The 18,092-nt window shown below is 40.7% G+C and overlaps 1 protein-coding gene across 5 annotated transcripts in view; it reads left to right on the top strand.

The window, feature by feature from the left end:
* Positions 1-18,092, top strand: part of Nsmce2 (NSE2 (MMS21) homolog, SMC5-SMC6 complex SUMO ligase) — a 208,979-nt gene that overhangs the window by 69,402 nt on the left and 121,485 nt on the right. For all 5 annotated transcript variants that reach the window (XR_003377501.1, XR_001229063.1, XM_005354563.1 and 2 more), the window contains exon 4: positions 4,895-5,048. Coding sequence is in view for 3 of the 5 variants with exons in the window: in XM_005354563.1 (XP_005354620.1) it covers positions 4,895-5,048 (154 nt within the window). In the remaining 2 variants the exon portion in view is untranslated. The remainder of the gene's footprint in view (positions 1-4,894; positions 5,049-18,092) is intronic.

Genomic DNA, 18,092 nt, shown 5'->3' with positions numbered 1-18,092 from the left:
GCACAGCCTGGAGTGGAACCGGGGCTGTCCTGGCGTCCATGCTCATCTCACCCACCTCATTTTATTCTCTGTAAGGATGACACACCTGCCTCTTCTTCCCATGACTTGGTTCCTGCTACTTTGCTCTTCCTTGCCACTAAAATATCCAAATTCTCATAGTTCTGGATGGTGTGAAAAAGGAAGAAAGAAACTAGGAAAGAATCAGGAGTGAGGAATGTCACAGAAGAAAGGAACAGTTTTTTTAAGACAAGTTTTTTTCCCCCAAAGGGAAACAAGAAAGCCCAAGTTAGAAATCACTACAGCTGACACTGAAGGTCCCTGTCAGACTCTTACTCACTTCAGAGCAGCTACTGACTGTCTCACCTGCTGGCAAGAGTCATTTCCCAGCAGGCCCACAGGTGCTCAACCAATGATGGGGATGGGCAAGAAGGCCAGTGGGAGATAAGAAAAGGAAGTAATCTTTGCCAAGGCAGCCCTAACTGTTTATCAAGACCTTGTTTCAGAAAGGGGGGAAGATGGTATAATGTAAGCATGTAACCTCTGCTACTGGGGAAGCTGAAGCAAGAGGACTCCAAGTTTAAGGTCTGCCTGGGCTTCAGGTTTAGTGAGGATATGCTTTAAAATAAAAAGGAGAAAAAAAGTTTAGGATGTAGCTGTATTGTGTGTTTGTCTAGCATGTGTGAGATGCTGGGTTCACTTGGTATCCCAAATGAAAAAAGAAAAAGAAAGGAAACATAAATGAATAGATTGTTCTACTGCCTTTTGTTATATATTTTATTGTAATTTATATATTATATGTAATATTTTAGAATAGATGGGTGAATAGATAAAAATGTGTGTGTATTGAATTTTTGATACATTTCATAAATACCAATAAAATGAATATTCTCAGCTTTGAAAGTTTTGCTTTCTATTCATGTTTCATATTTCATATTTTGTTGACTTCAAATGCTGATTCCTGGCTCCATCATCACTGTCCTCTGTGTAGTGCTGCAGTGGCTATTGTAACTGAGTTATGGGAATTGCAGGGATTGCATTTGCTGAGTGCTTTAAGGACTTCGCTGATGAAGAACACTTTTTTCTTTTGATTTATTCTTCTATCATAGAGTACATCCCAAATGCAGTTTCCCCTTTCTTCTCTCTTCCCAGAAACCCCCATTTCGCCTCTCCCCCAGATCCACTGCTCCTCCATTTCCCTTCAGATAAGAGCAGGCCTCCCAGGAATATCAACCAAACATGGCATAACAAAATGCAGTAAGACTAGGCGCAAACACTCATGTCAAGGCTGAACGAGTTTTCCTTATCATCTGCTCAGATCAGATACTTGCTCATCATCCCAGCTTGTGACCTGATTTCAGATTGGTCAGACTCCTTAAGAAGCCTCATCTGCCTTTCTGATCACTTTTCTGCCATGCTACCATTGTCTTCGGTGAATGTGAGTCCATTTTCTTTTGTAAACCTAGAAAGAGCCTTAATCCTTCTCTATAGAAAGAGCAGTTTGGATCTGAGATTACCCTTGTTGCCGTAGTCTGGAATTTGTCTCATTTTATTTTGTCATGTATAGTAAAGGAAGCTAGCTGGTCACTCTTGGCTCACATCTCCTATTTTCTTTAATATGTATTATTAAACTATTAAATTTGCCATGTCTTTTCTAATTGAGTTTTATTGGTTCTTTAGCTTTTCAGGAGCTATTTAGAAAATTTTATGAAACTTGTCATTGAAGCACATTATGGTTGTTGCTGCAGCAGTTGGTGGTGACTCAAGCATGGCCGAGTGACACAGTAAAAGACACTTCTTTCACTCTGCTGCATAAGTATGACTGGACATTTTTGGCATTCTGCTTAAATTTTCACTTCTGCCTAGCTCATCAGAATCCTAGCAATTAAGCAGGGAGTGGTGGAGCACTTTAATCCCAGCACTTGGGATCACTTGGGAGGCAGAGGCAGGTGCATCTCTGAGTTTGAGGAAAGCTTGGTCTACAGAGTGAGTTCCAGGTCAGCCAGGGCTACACAGAAAAATCCTGTCTTGGGGGGAAAAGAAACAAAAACAAAGCCATAGCAATTAAGTAAAGAAAATAATTTTTTTCTCTGTGACCAAAGATGGTCACAGTGGGCAATCTTTTGCTTCATGTGCATTGGTCGGTTTGAGAACTTAGAAATACATCACACTAATTTGAAATAAAATCAAGAATTTTCCTTAATTAGAGGGTAGAAGATAAGTCCTTTAACTTCTTTTATATTAACTTTTAAAATTTAAACTTAAGTTTTTAAACTTAAACTTTTAAAATTAACTTTTTAAACTTTTTAAATTTTTAGCTTTTTAAAATTACTTAATTAATTTATTTTATATCCCAATAGCAGTTTCCCCTTCTTCCTCTCCTCCCATTCCCTGCCCTTGCCTCCCTCCAATCCACTCCTCTTTTTTGCTCATAAAGGGACAGGTCTCCCTCAGTTAACAAAGCATGGCATATCAAGTTGAGGTAGGACTAAGCTCTTCCCATTGTATTAAGACTGGGCAAGGAATAGATTCCCAAAAGCCAGCCAAAGCATTAGGGACAGCCCCTGCTCCCACTGTTAGAAGTCCCACAGGTAGACCAAGTTACTCAACTGTCACTTATGTAGAGGGCCTAGGTGGGTCCAGAGATTGTGGGGGTGGCCAACCAATGATTGGTCCAGCCTCAGTCCCATGCCACGAGAATGAGCCCACCCTGACACTCACTGCCTGGAGTGCCAGGACCCAGAGACTGGATGGCCCAGAGACCTAGGATTGAGTCAAACACAGGGAACAAAAAATGCCAACGTAATGATGCCTAACAATATTTCTTAACATTTTAAAACTGATTAAAAAGATCAAGGTTAGATGGTCTATAAGCTGTCTTCCAATCCAGAAATTATATATTCCAGTAATATTATAATAAGTTGATAATTTTGGCTTTTATTAGATTAAGTCCGTTTGGTCCTATTAATATGAATTTGAAATAATTTTAGAGTACTAACTCCTATCTGTCTGCCAGATACTTGCAATATAGTGATAAGGCAGACATCTTTCAAAGAGTTTCTGTTTTAGTAGGAGTAAAAGACAACAAGGGGCGTTTTTTAGTGGTTGTCAGCACAGCGGTGAGCAGAGCAGGAGGAACGGAGGTGTGGTAACTAGAACCCAAGAGCAAGGAAGTAGAAACCAGGTGGACACAAATAGAAAGTACGGATTGAGAGGTAGCTGCTCATCCAGAGTTCCCGAGTTTGATTCCCAGCACCTATGTTACGTGGCTCCAGCAGTCCTAGGGGGTAGGGTAGGGAGGGCTATCCGAAACTGCTAGCCTCTGTGTAGGCACCTGCACTCACATGTCCATACCCACACAGAGACACATGTACATACACATAACTTAAAATAATAAATGAAAACCTAAAGAAGGAAACGGAATGTAACTGGATGTCAAGATCTTTCTCCTTTTCCAAAATCATATTCTGTGGACATCACTGATAGGCCAAGAGCCAAGTCCCACTGGCATTTAAGATTTTCTGGCAGAGGCTGGGCTGTAACGAGTGGTAGAACATGTGCTTAGCATTCAGCAGGTTCCACCCTTGCACCAAAGCAAACCCAGAGCTAATGGTGGGAGCCCCAGTGCTGTATACAAGACCTGTTATGTCTGATTTTCATTTCCTCATCTGTAATATGGAAGGTTAGGTCATCTCTGGTGGGTTCTGAGAAGATGAAGAGCTAGCTTGCTCCTGGCAGCAGCTCCTTGAGTTTACCAACAGAAAGTTTACTCGTTTACTCTTCAAGATCCAGGTAGTTGCACCACCAGCCATCCTCCCTGTCTTTTGTCCTATAATTGTCCCCAGTGGCCTAGGTAGTAAAGACGAAGTTGCTTATTATTTTCTCCGCACTAGAAAACTTGCTATTTAGATGGGAATGCTTGGCCTTAAAAGGCGTTTGCAGTCAGAAATGGCTGAGAGATGAGTGGTAGTGGTGGTGTGAGCAGTGAAAACATTTAAGACATCAAGCAAAATTTCACTTACTTCATAGAGAAGGAGATTGTTTCCTGAACTGAATCCTGGAAGAGTGGACCCAACCTCACAGGTCTCAGACTCTATTGCCGATGTGGGGTAGCTTGTTTAGAACCAAGGCACTGTCTGCCATTCCATACAAACAAAGGGAAAACCACAAAGGTATGGGCCACACTCAGAAAGATGGACCAGGGGCTCTAGTAGAGTGCTGCTGCTGTTGCTGCTGCTCCTGAACATTGTTCTAGAGGACATGAAGATCTAAGTTAGCTAGGACAAACTCAGGGACAAGACAGATGGTGCAGATGTGGTAGTGCACACACAGCCAAGTGTGATTGGGGCCGTGAGTAAGAATGTAATGTTCACAATCCGATACGTTTGATATTTCTGCATGGCTGAAATTTTTATATTTAGGGAGAAGAACATACATTGAGAATTTGGCTTTGAACAGAACAAGGGGACACTCACTCCTTGTTAGGCCGGGGACTTATGGAGGCCAAGATTGAAGCCATAGTTTCTGTTGTTATTGTGGGGCATCACTGTCACCAGCTGGTCAAGGGCTAGAAGAGGACACTGAGACTAACAGCGACAGGCCGAGCAGACATTAGTGAAGGAAGGGCAACGATGCCCAGGTCTGGGCTGTTGCCTGGCCTCATCTGTAGTTTTCAGTGAGCTGATGGACACAGAGACAGGCGGTGTGGGGGTGTCAGGGAAGGCAGAACCAGCAGGTATAGGGTGAGTCCCAGCACCTTTTCTGAGTATTCTTGTTACCTCTGGGGAGAATCTTTTTCTCCCCTACTGTCTTTTGAACTAAATGAGGTTAACAGTATCCAGTAACCCTTGTTGACAACTCTGGTCTCTAACTTAGATGAATTTCTTGTCTTCCTTAGGTAAAAGAAGAACGTCCAGAAAAAGTGCCAGATTTAAAATTACTAGTGGAGAAGAAATTTTTGGCCTTGCAGGATAAGAATTCTGATGCTGACTTTAAAGACAATGAAAAGTTTGTGCAGTATAAGCAGCAGCTGAGGGAGCTGAAGAAGCAATGTAAGTCAGCCGCTTTGCTTTGGCTTTTGACGTGAGGGACCTGACCCGTGAGCAGCTCTCTCCTCTGCTTGCTTCCTCCTCCTGAGTGCCTTGTCTTGTTGCAGTTTTGTGCTTGTCTAATTTTAGTTCCAGTCACCTGTCCATTTCTGAAAGCCTACAGTTTCCACAAAGTGTCTCACTGCTTGGGAGGGAAATTCAGAAAACAAAATAAAATGGAAAACCATTTTATTTAGATGATGGTGGTAATTCTTTCAAAATATGAACTGCTGTGCCAAGCTCTAGAGTATGTTTGTTCCTGTTTGCTGCTGTGGAGCAGCGTTGGAGAAGGTCCCTCAGTGTTCTTCTCAAACACAGTCCAAGTCCCTCTGACGCTGTGCCCTGGGTACTGTTAATTCCTTCCATGTGATTTTAAATTGGCTTCTACTTTAGACGGCTGTTATGTTTACGGTTTTTAATTGGCATAATTTTGACTTGGAAATGAGATTCAGCAAATAATTCATTACACACACACACACACACACACACACACACACAGTCTTAGAGTGTACCAGAAATAACATGTCTGATGCACAGTGGAGAACCAGTGCTCCATTCTCTCCTGGTTTCCATGTGGTTCTCAAAACAATGTCAAGTGAATTACGTCTTTTTTTGGTCTGTGAATCTATTTAGTTGTGTAGGATCTTTTTGTTTTGGTTTGTTTTAGAATTGAGATTCATTTATTCCTTAAAGAACGGTATAAAAGCCGGGCGGTGGTGGCGCACGCCTTTAATCCCAGCACTTGGGAGGCAGAGGCAGGCGGATCTCTGTGAGTTCGAGGCCAGCCTGGACTACAAGAGCTAGTTCCAGGACAGGAACCAAAAGCTATGGAGAAACCCTGTCCTGAAAATCAAAGAAAAAAAAACGGTATAAAAGAGCAGATAAATTTTCCCTCTTTAGCATTACTCGTCTTTCAGGTTCATTTGTTTACTGACAGAGCAGGGATGGCACATGTGACATAGATTCATCCTGTGGCCATAGATGTATTCAGTGTAGCAATTTGTGTTTTAAAGTAGGCCTTCTTCTAAATAGGAATGTTTTCTTTAAATTGGTGCTGAGATCTCAAAAATGACTGGGGAAGCTGCTTTAGTTTTGTCTATTTTACAAATAACTTCAGTTTCACAATTTAGAAAGTTTTGCAATCATGATGAGACTGTTGCTGTTCTGTAGATTTAAACAGTAAGCATTTTCCCTCTGTTTGGTTCTTCACTGAATATTGTCACTACCAAAATCCTTCTACAGTAATTTTGTACTGTTCCCCGAATAGAGAGTAACCTCTAGAGGAGACAGGATGGGCCTTTCAGTTTTCACATTTCTCAGACACATACTTTTAAGTTTAGGGTACTTGGTTCTACAGATTATGACAGATATAACATCGGGTCAGAATCCCTTACTTTAACAGTATTTCATAATAAAAACTAAGGGGTAAATATAAAAAAATTTTCCTCTTTGTTAACTCACAAAGTTATTGTTCTGTAAAAGAAATTATAGTGACCTTTAGAATAATATGGTCTTGGGGGAAATTTCTAATTAAGAGCACGTAATGCAACAAAGTAAGTATTGAAGTTGTAATTATTATGGAGTGAGAGAGAGGAGAGAGAATGAAGAGAGGTATGCTTCCCCAGGTCCAGCCGTTCACATCATTTGGATAGTTAAATCTAATGACAAAGTAGATTTATATTGAACGAAATGCTTCCTTCTGTAAGAGTTCCTCATACATTGCAACACTGGGATTAACAGAACTTTCCCTTTAATTTCCCCTAAAATGTTACTTTTAAAGGTCTATTTCTTGAATAGCAAACAGAATATTGGTATTCTTTTAAAGTGCTAGTAGAGCCGGGCAGTGGTGGCGCACGCCTTTAATTCCAGCACTCGGGGAGCAGAGGCAGGTGGATCTCTGTGAGTTTGAGGCAGCCTGGTCTACAAGAGCTAGTTCCAGGACAGGCTCCAAAGCCACAGAGAAACCCTGTCTCGAAAAAAACCAAATAAGATAAAATAAAGTGCTAGTGTGTGTGTGTATATGTATATGTATATGTGTGTGTACATATACATATACATATACATATACATATACATATACATATACATATACATACATATATATATATATATATGGTGCACTGTGAGTTAAATTTGCAGGATGTCTGATGGCTTTTTCCCCCCACTCTCCTGTGAGACTCTTGATTAGGACCAAGCTCTCATAGTGAATGTAAGTCCAGATCCAAGGTACACTGTGACTTATTAAATGGGCTAGTGAATCTGCTCTGAGATATGTTCTGCAGTTAAGGAGTTGAAATAATAATCTTTTGTTTTTAAAGATTGGAAAATAGAAGTGAGAGACAGACCCTTGCTTGTAGTTGCCTATTTTGATGAAGTAAAAGCTGAAGTGAGATCCAGGCATAGTGGGGCAGGCCTGTAATCCCAGCGTTCATGGGTAGAGGTGAGTGGATCACTGAAGTTTGGGGCCAGCCTGGTCTACGTCATGAGTTCCAGGCCAGCCAGAACTGTTTGGCAAGACTATCTTAAAAGATAAAAACAACTGAAATATGTATGTAAAAGGTTCTTTCATGAAAACATCCATGATATGTTCTCCATATTCATTATGTGATGTATAATTTGCAGGGGATTTACTTTATCAAATCATAATTTAATGAAATAAATGTCATGTAGTTCTTGAACAGGGTCACATTAAGGTGGAGGACGGAGGTGGTTGAGTGGTGGGCAGGACTGGGCACACTCCGCTGCAGTCACGGTTCCCCTTGCCAGAGCTAAGCAGCTAGTTCTCAGTTTGGGATCCCATGTCTCTGTGACATACTGAGTATACACTGCTGGGGTCCCAGGGCTTCAATTTGCACGTGTGTCTCAGTAGTTATCCTGTTGGAAATCAGAACTGAGGATTAAAACATAATTATCTATTTTAAGAACTATGCCCATTACATGTTAAATATAAACATATCAAACATTTGATATGAAGTGTAACTGCTCCCCAAACATAGGAAAATTTACTGAGACAAGAAGGCATTGCTTCTCATTTTTACAAAGCTCAACTTCTGGCCCACAAAGCAGCTGGGCCCTCTTCCTTGCTTTTGCATTGCTCTGTGTACCTTGTTCTGGTGGAAAGAAAGTAAGGTCTCACACATTTGAATAGTAGTTGCATTTTCAGAGCGCCAGAAATTCCCGTTTTTAAAATACCAGATCTGGGCTGTCTGATACAAATTCAGCTGACAAACTAGGAATAGTTTTTTATAACTGTAATTATTGGAGGAAATTTTCAGTTGTTGGAGGACTCAAAGCAGGGGTACACTTAGTGATGTGAAAATAACATGAAAATCTGCTTTCAGTGTTTATAAGTAGGTTGATTGGAGCCCAGACATGCTCTCTTGTTTATGCAGCTTTCACAATGTCATTTCAGACTCCATGTTGCATCACAAACCACTGGTCCACAGAGCTTATAATACATGCTATCTTGGGGCTTTACAGAAGAAGTTTACTGATTCCTGTTCTAAACAACATTCAGAAATAAGGAGAGTTTCTTGGTTTTTTAACTCTTCATTCTCTGCTCACCCCTCAAATACCACACATTTTTCTTAGGGTATTCAGAACACTCTAATGTAGATTGCTTGTTCTGCATTAATTCATGTAGTTGATAGTCTCAAATGAATACAAGTTGAGCACTTAGTACTTGAGGACAAAGACAATATATACAGACATGAAACAAGGTGAGGACCATTACCATAATAAAGACAATATATACAGACATGAAACAATGTGAGGACCATTACCATAATAAATCAAGAGCAAAGACAATGTCAGAAACAAGTATTAATGTGAAGAAAGTCAGAACATTTTTTCTAGCCTGCTCATATTGCCTATCATCAGTAGGGGCTCTGTGGAACAATATATTCAGGAACTTTCTGAGGTTGGGCTTGGGCTTAGGAAAGAAGATGCTGATCGGTTCCTGCAGGGAAGAGGAGCCAGTGCAAGTGCTAGCGTTTCCCATCCCTAGAATGTAAACCTGATGGATTAGCTGTACTTGTCTAAGGATAGAATTACTCCAAAGATAACATGTTTTATTTGCATATAGTAATGTTGGAGTGATTATGTCTTGTAGATAAACTACATATCAGATGCGGCTCCTTTGAACACATCATTTTTATCCCTTGGATACCTGATGCCCTGTTGTGGTTGTTTCCCTCCATGTTGTGGTAAAAGCACCTGGCAGAAACAACCTCAGGGAGGAAAATTATGGTTCACAGTTTCCAAGATTTCAGTCTGTGTTCATGTGCTTGCACATCATGACAGCAGTCGCATGTGGAGAAGTTTGCCCACTTCTTGGCTGATCAGGAAGGGCCAGGGACAAGATATACCCCCAGACCTGTCCCTGGTGACCTACTTCTTTAAGCTACGTCCCGCCTCCTAAGGTTTCCAGAACCTCACAAAAAAGATAGGAACATTAGTGTTCAACACATGAGCCTTTTGGGGAAATTTCATACTTAATACCTTTCTATTAGAGAAAATTATGTCTGCCCCAGTTTATTTCCCAGGATTGTCACCCAGATTGTGAGGTACTGCTTCCTTGTAAACACTCAAACTTGTTTTCATTTATTATTGAAATATAATAGCCTAATTTATAGCATCATAGAAAGAATATACTCTTAATAGCCAGAAAAAGCTACATCCCAACAAATTAACTTTTACATCTGTTCTTTTTGTCAGCCAGTTAAGACAGCTGTGTATTTTGTATTCATCTGAGGTTTGTCCTCTTCCTTTACTGTGATGAAAGTCATGGTCAGGCTCTGTAATGTACCCAGTATAGGAAATTCTTAGCACTTGTAAACTCATGCATGGCAACCACCATTGTTTGAATGCCTGTCTGTGCATGAGTACTGTCTGTCTATCTATCTATCTATCTATCTATCTATCTATCTATCTATCTATCTATCTATCTATCTATCTATCTATCTATCTATCTATCTATACCTTGCTATTTATTTCTCACCACTCACCAAGATGACTGGAGGATGGTAACACACCTTGCTTTTGACCCGTAGTGCTGAAGTTCAGGTACCATTGGATGACATGAAAGCCTATGAGCGTGTTTTGGTTTATGTATCTTTTTTGTTTTTGTTTATCTCAAGTTCTCCCGACTCTTGAAAAAGACTTTTTTAACTACTTCACTCATTTTTTGAGAGAGGAACTTGTAAGACTGTCAAGTAATAATTCATCGGGGTCACCAATCATGGAACTGTGCTCTGATGCCCTTGAGGGGAGTCTGTCTGTCTAGCCGACAGGAAACTGTCCCTAGCCGTGGATTTCCAGAGCAGGGAGTTGAGATCCAACAGACAGTGCATACTCTTCTTCTTTGCTCAAGCCCGTGATCCTGACAGTGCATTTGATACACAGCACCGAGACTGACATTTCCCTTGTAAATAGCTGCTGTGTTTTGGCAGAGGAATGGGATATTCATTACATCACACGTTTACTGCGAGTTCTGTGAAATTTATTTCAAGCCTAACACACAGTAAACTGGCGCACGCATCCTCATTTCAGTCTTTACAGTATCCACATGGGGAAAGGAACGAACAATCACTGCGGGTCCTGTTTTTAGCAGACCTCACACTGTATAATGAGACTCATGGAGGTGTTTACCCAGTGTTTCAGTCAGGCCACGAAGCTGGCACATACATTCACAAGGAAAAGGAAAGTTTTAGAATGAGAGATGGCTATATTTAAAGTTAGTAAAGGAAGCTCCCTTGTCAAGGTACAACTGAGTCAGCAGCAATTGGAACAACTGAACTGTGGGTGTTTCTCTCGTTGTGGCTTTTATGAGGGTGCTGTTACTCATACTAGGAGGCAGCTGGACTCTAGGAAGACCAGAGCCTCCGTGCTCTGGAGCTGACAGATGTTATACGTAAGGAAATAATTACACTGTCAAGTTGTTGTTACAGAAATTAGAAAGGTTTCGGTTTTGTAATCTATATATAATCCAAATATCAGACATATTATTAAGTATTTCTAGTACCTTGGGGTTCTTTTTAAGACATGCATATATTTGTGTTTCAGAAGGATTTTTAAATAGAAGCTGGCAGCTCAATATTACTGTGTTTGCGTATAGCGAGTGGACAAGAGTCAGTTAATTGTTCTGAAACTCTAAAGTGAAACAAGATGTGTCAAGTTAATAATTGCTATTTGGCTTTAAAAAACACCTGGGATTGAATATTCTTTACACATATGGTAGCAGTTATGGGGGCAGGGCTGGGCGGAGACATGGCTGCAGCTGACCCATGAGCTGCACAGAGCTCCTGACAGAATGCATTGCTAGTGGACAACATTTGAAATCAAGCCAACTGGTATACCCTTGCACATTCAGAACAATAGTGACTTGCTACATTTAATTTCAACTTAAAGTTTTAGAAGCATCCATTCACGTAATACAACAAAAACATGATATTGGGAGTAAAAAGCTGCTGTGCGCCCTCTGGCCGCTCAGTTTCTATCTTTGGGTCTCATTGTCATGGCCACCCTTGTCCCGCAAGGATGACGTGACCACGGGAGCTCTTCTCACTGCAGTTTATTCCAGGACTTGATTCACTTTCTCTCTCTTTTCCCCTCTCTCTTTCCCTCTCTCCCCCTCCTCTCTCCTTTTTTCCTCTCTCTTTGACCTCTCTCCCTGGCAAACCTCTCCCAGCCCTTAAGTAGGCACGGGCTGCCTGCCAATCCCAGATTGCCAGGTGGGCACTGCCCATAGGCCCACGCATATGCAAGCAGCTGATAATCATTGCGTGATCATAGCATAGGTCAGACTTTAGCCATAAGAGTTGATTATACATCTCCATCAGTTGTGATTCCACGCAGCTCGCTACATCTCATATACTCACTTCTTGAAGACTTCCTTCATCAACTGTTGGAGTATGACATGCTCAGTTGTCAGAATACACACTGCCTCTATATTACCATCCGAATTAATTTTCTTAGAAATTATGTATCTGAAAATCTTCCTTAGGTAGATGTTCAGAAAGAGTGGAGCAAAATTGAGTCAGTGCAGTGGTGTCCCTTTCAATACTAATTCTAATTAATACGTAAATAATAATTTGAACTACTATCAGTAGAAGGTTAGTTCAATATGCTACACTGATGATGAAGAATTTTTGCCTTTAAAAAGAATCTTAGGAATTAAATGCTTATAATACTAAGAGTTTTTAAAAGTAGGATACAAAGTTTAATATTAGCTCCAGGCCTGGTAGCTCATGCCTGTATGCCCATACTTGTAAGACGAGGCAGGAAGTTTAAACCAGCTTGAGCTACATGAGTTCCAGGCTGGCATGCACTACATGTAGCCTGAGGCTGCCTCAAAAAATAATAAATAAAAGTTAAAATGTTTAGTATGATTGTATGTAAAGGAGACTTTACCTGAGTATAGCGGCGCATGCCTGCAATCCCAGAACTCCGGAAGCTGAGAAAAGAGAACGGATGTGGGGCTGAAAGCAGCTTGAGCTAGATAATTATACCCTGTCTCAAGCAAAAACTCAAGTAGACTTCATCAAATTTTGAAACATTTAACTCATTAAAAGACAAAGAAACTATTCAGGAAATAAGTAAGCAAACTATAAATTGGTACAGAATATTGACCTATCATGTATTTTGCAAAGGCTAGAGGATATTCAGGCTCTGTGAGAAGTTATAACATAATAGAAAGAAAAATGTTAGTGCCGAACCCAGGATTGAAGACTTCCAAAAGGAATTCACAGAAATAGCCAATTAGCATGTACAGAAGATCCCTGCAAACCACCTTCACAACCACGCACTGCTGGGCGGCATCGTGATCTATCCCACCTCCATCCTCAATTCCAAGAAGTATGTGTGCGCTTGTACTCCACCTTCTAAATGAGTCTGTAGAATGTCAATAAAAACTAATTGTTTTCCACCACTAAACACTGCTACAAGCTAGAAACAACAAAAACGCTGCTTGGGAGGGTGTTTTCTTAGAAAAGATGAATAAAGTCTGGGGATGTAGTTTAGGACTGGAGTGCGTGGCCCAGACGTGTAGGCCCTGCACGCCATCCTCTGCCACTGCAGAGTGTGGAGGGCTGCAAGTATAAAGTAAAACAAAAGGCGTGTTCTTTCCTGAGACTTCAAAGAGCTTACTCCATGCTGGCCAGCAAACTCATCTGAGTATGTCGCTACTGTGCTCGCCTTGTCACCAAGTCAGGATTCAACTGCTGTTGCTGTCTTTGTTAGTGCCGTGTCATGTCGTTCTGGAAGCAGCAGAAAGAATGAATGGCTTTTCTGAACCAGCACTGACACTTTGTGTCTGCGGGAAGCAGGGGTGCAGTGTTTTCTGTTTCTGTAGGAGGCATGTTTTATCTTCAAAACACGTGTATTACTTAACAGCAATGTGAAGGAGTGATTGGAGTGTAGTTGTGTTCAACAGATGAGGTTCTGCAAAATTGAGTTTCTTGTACAGTTCCTTCTCCACCCAGAATTCTTTTTGTCCCCTTATAATTGACACCTCCCAACATCTTCAGCCACTGGCAATTACTGTTGATTTTAAGTCTTTCACAATGATGAATAAATGGAACAACACAGCCTGCAGCCCTTTGAGTGACTACTTTCGTTTACCAGAATGCATGATGGTCTACCGTTGGTGCTGTTGACATCAGCAGCTTGGTGGTGATTTCTGAGTAGTCATCTGTCACATGTGTGGTGCATTTATCCATTACCCGTTGAAGAGCATTTCTGTGGCTGTCACTTGTGGCTTTCGTGAGCAGAGCTGCTCTAAGCATCCACCTACGTCCTTTGATGTGGGTGTAGGTTTGCATTTCCCTTGGGTAGTTACCTAACCATGGCATTGATGACTTGTGTGTTAAGTATATGGTGTTTTGCTTAAAGAAACTGATCAAATGTTTTCCAGCATGCAGCACAGAGGGTTCTGGTTGCTGTACACCACTACCAGCACAAGAGTTAGTTTGGCTCTATTTTAAATTTAGTCATTCTAACTAGTATGTGATGGTATCTTACAGTTTTAACTTACCTCTTTGATTTTTTTTTTGTATTTTAATTTTCATGTAATGTTCATATTTCTCTAGTCAATTATTACATTTGTTGTTTTTTTTTGTTGTTGTTTGTTTTTCAAGACAGGGTTTCCCTGTGTAGATTTTGGTGCCTATCCTGAAACTAGCTCTTGGTAGACCAGGCTGGCCTCGAACTCACAGAGATCCACCTGCTTCTGCCTCCAGAGTGCTGGGATTAAAGGCGTGCGCCACCACCGCCTGGCTCTACATTTGCTTTTAATTTATTCCACATACACCAGCAAAAGTCAAGTATAGTGGCCTGTACCTCAGCAATGGGCAGTGCAGAAATTTAGGATCATTTTCATCTATATAGCAAGGTCGAGGCCAGCCAGGGCTTCATGAGATCCTGCCCCCAAAATATATAGAAATACAATAACCCCCAAATACCAACAGTGTTAGTGCTACCTGGAAATGTTAAATATGAACTGCCATGTTCTACTGCAGACCAGTTGACTCTAAAGTTGTGAGAGAAGACAAATTGAATTTTAATTTTTCCTATATTCTGAGTTTGAGAACCATTGTCTCCAGTAGAGGTGCTCACCTCTTACTAGACACAGGAGCAACTGTGAACATTAAACAAAATGACAAAAATCCAGGCCTCATTCCCCAGCAGGGAGATTTAGGTAGGCCTGTAGGCATTAAAGTTCCCAAGTGGTGTTAATGTACAGTCAGGCTAAAAATAACCAATCCAGTACAGCTTGCTTGAACATTGATTCATATCTGACACTAGTTCCAGACTTCATGTTCTTATTATCCAAAAGAGAAGATTCATCCATGAATAGCCTAGTATAGTTAGAAGCACATACTGGTTACACAGCTATCGCCTCATGAACTACAATGTACTTGGTGTCTTGAATGTGATCTTGATTGGTAGTCCTGTCTGCCTTGAACTTGATGGTCTTCTTGCCTAAGCCTTCTGGGTACATACCTGGCTATATTGGAGAGCCTTATTTTTTTGCTGAATATTGCACTTAGCATTCATTCATTCAGTAACTATTAAGTGTGCTGGAAAACATGAATAAATAAAAAAGTCTCTGTTACCATAGAACCTACATTCTGGTCTTTGGCATTTAGTCAACCCAACTCTGATAAGTATTTTATTGACAATACAGTACTTTTCTTTGTGATTCTTGAGTACATGTGTTTATTTGTGTACATTATTTATACTGAGGTATGTGTGCATGCTTGTCTTTAATTCACATGTTAATAAGATGGCTAAGTCTAGCAACCACCAGCAAATTTGAGAAGAGAAAATATAAGTTGAGATTGTGTCCAACCAAGTAATAGTCTATATTTTTTTTATTAACTCGGGAGATTTTACTCTTGGAAAGTATCATTCTATGATAATAACACTAATAATCAGCCCACAATACTGTAGAAGGATTAGATAAGATCCTGTGTCTAAAAGGGCTTTATAAACTAACAGACTCCCTAAATACTAGTTTCCTGGTTCATTTACTCTGATGATTTTTATTTATATCTCAATGTAGAAGGGTAAACATTTTAAGAGGTTCTATCAGTGGCATGAATTCCTAAGTACAAAGAAATAAACTCAGCGTAGGTTAGTCATTTTGCGACATTGCTAAGGGATTTTAACGAAGGGTGGACTGTAAAGTAGTGAGGAATGCTCTGTAAGTGACAAGGTATGAATGAAAAGCCGTGGGAAGGGAAGATAGTATTTTCAGTGTATATTGGTTTGGCAGCATTTTCTTGATAGGGAAGCAGAGACTGAGTGCTTAATAATTGTTAAATGGGCATAGTGAACCGTAACTGCAGTCCTCGTATGTGGGAGGCTGAGGCAGGAGGATCTCCATGAGCTCAAGGCGGACTGAAATATGTAATGTAGTGAATTCTAGATCAGTCCGGGCTACAGATCTTGCCTTTTGAAAGAACAAAAGAGTAGTCTTACTCATATAGTGAGCCGGCCTGTGCTTGGAATGAAAACACACTCATTATAAACAGATGTTGTGGACCTATATCATTACTGTGTGTCGTATGAGTCTTCAGTATGTTAGGGATTCTTTGGTAGATTGAGCTTGAGCACATGAGCATGGAATCTTCTGTCAGAACTTGATTATTTAGTGAACTTCATTTTAAAGAAAAGATGGTGTAATAACTTTTGTATACACACATACACAGTGGTTTGTGTGTGTCTGTCCTCACTGAGGCTTTGTTTTGTTTGCTGCTAGGGATCAGTCAGGTCAAGGACCTAGTTTTTGCTGGACAAGTGCTGTAACCCGCTGGGCTTTGCCTCCAGTCCATATCTCCTGTTAATCTACTTCCAGGCTTCATCTCCCCCAGGGTCCTGCATAGTAAGATCTACAATAGAGAGGGGAAGGAGGCAAAATGGCTTCCTGGAAAAGTGGCTCTTGCTGAGAATCCTTTTACATGGCCTCAGCAGTCAGCCTGGCACACCTTGTGACACATGCAGCCCACACTGCTTCCTCCTCTTGGAAAGATTGAAAGCTGATAATAAGTTTGTAGAAGAATTAATTTGAGGTATGTAGATGTCCATATTTCTTTTGGCTCTCGCACCCCACATGTATGGCTTCCTTATTAATTTTGTTTTTCAGTGAATAGGTAACTCCTGTGTGTAGCATTGGGAAGGTTTGAGAAATAGTCAAGTAATTGATTCCTTTCATGAGAGAGGCAAGGGGGTTATTCAGATGAGAGGTGGTAGTCCTAGAACATGGCATGTAAGATTCGGAGAAACAAAATTGCATTTAGCAACAGCACATGTTTCTGATCCTAGCACTTGGGAGGCTATGGCAGGAGGAACAGGGCTTTGAGGCTAATCTCAACTATATAGCAAGTTTGAGGCCAGCCTGAGCTACAGGCTGAGCTACTTGGTTTCAAATAAAATAAAATAAGAAATCCAGAGAATTTATTTAAAATCTGAAGGATTAGATAGATGAAAGATTTTTCAGAAAGAGCTTTAAAGACTAAATATCACTAGTTTATTTTAAATAAATAAAAAATACGATTTTCAGGTTCACATAAATGTATCAGCCTTCTCCTCCTTTCATCTTTAGTGTGCAGTTTATATTTGGTTGAAATATCACGTACGTGAAAGCAGACTATCCCCCTTGGTAATCTGCACCCTAAGGAATTGCTGTGGAACTAGGACTTAATATTTACTTGAGGAATAAAAGCCTAGAGAAGATTGTGTGTGTTCATGCATCCAGGGTGTTCTCCCCCTTTTTTTCCTTCCGTGGCAAATGTTCGACACATACTAGTCCTGAGCATGAGAGGATAAGACAAGGCCTCCTGTCCCTTTTCACCAAGGGCACCTTGGCCTGTCTTTCTACAGTGTGTGGCTGCCAATTGGCTGGAGATGCCAGACTTTCTGGCAAACTTCCTCACCCAATTTGACCACTGAGTCCTTCTTGATGGAAGATTCTTCCTCTTTTTCTTAGGTAACACTAAACTTTGACTTAATTTCGATTGCATAAAGTAGGAAACTTATAACTTAGGCTCAAGAACTTTCCATTCCCTCCGTCAGGATCAGCCTTGATTGACAGTGTCCACTATTTCTGTTCTGTTGTGGCATTGATCCTGTCTCCCCTCAAAACATCAAACTGACCATGATTCTTACATTTGGTAGTATTTCAGTCAAGAATCTATAGTAGCCTATTTACAAATATTTTCCTTTTGCTTTAAAACACAGTGCTTTTATTTTATATGCACCAAAAGCAGAAAGAAAAATTCTTCTTGTTAGAGATAGGTAAAGGGACTGGAGAGATGGCTCAACAGTTAAGAGTGTCAGTGGACTTGAGTTCAGTTTCCAGCCCCCACACAGGGCAGTTCACAGTTCACAGCTGCCTCTAACTCCAGCTCCAAGGGATCTAACACCCTCTTCTGACCTCCATGGGCATTGATATTTACACACAAACACACACACACACACACACACACACCACCACCACCACCACCACCA

This window comes from Microtus ochrogaster, chromosome 15 (assembly GCF_000317375.1).
Source record: "Microtus ochrogaster isolate Prairie Vole_2 chromosome 15, MicOch1.0, whole genome shotgun sequence".
NCBI classification, from domain to species: domain Eukaryota; kingdom Metazoa; phylum Chordata; class Mammalia; order Rodentia; family Cricetidae; genus Microtus; species Microtus ochrogaster.
Note: the sequence above shows the minus strand (reverse complement) of the source record. Positions and strands in the feature narration are given on the sequence as shown.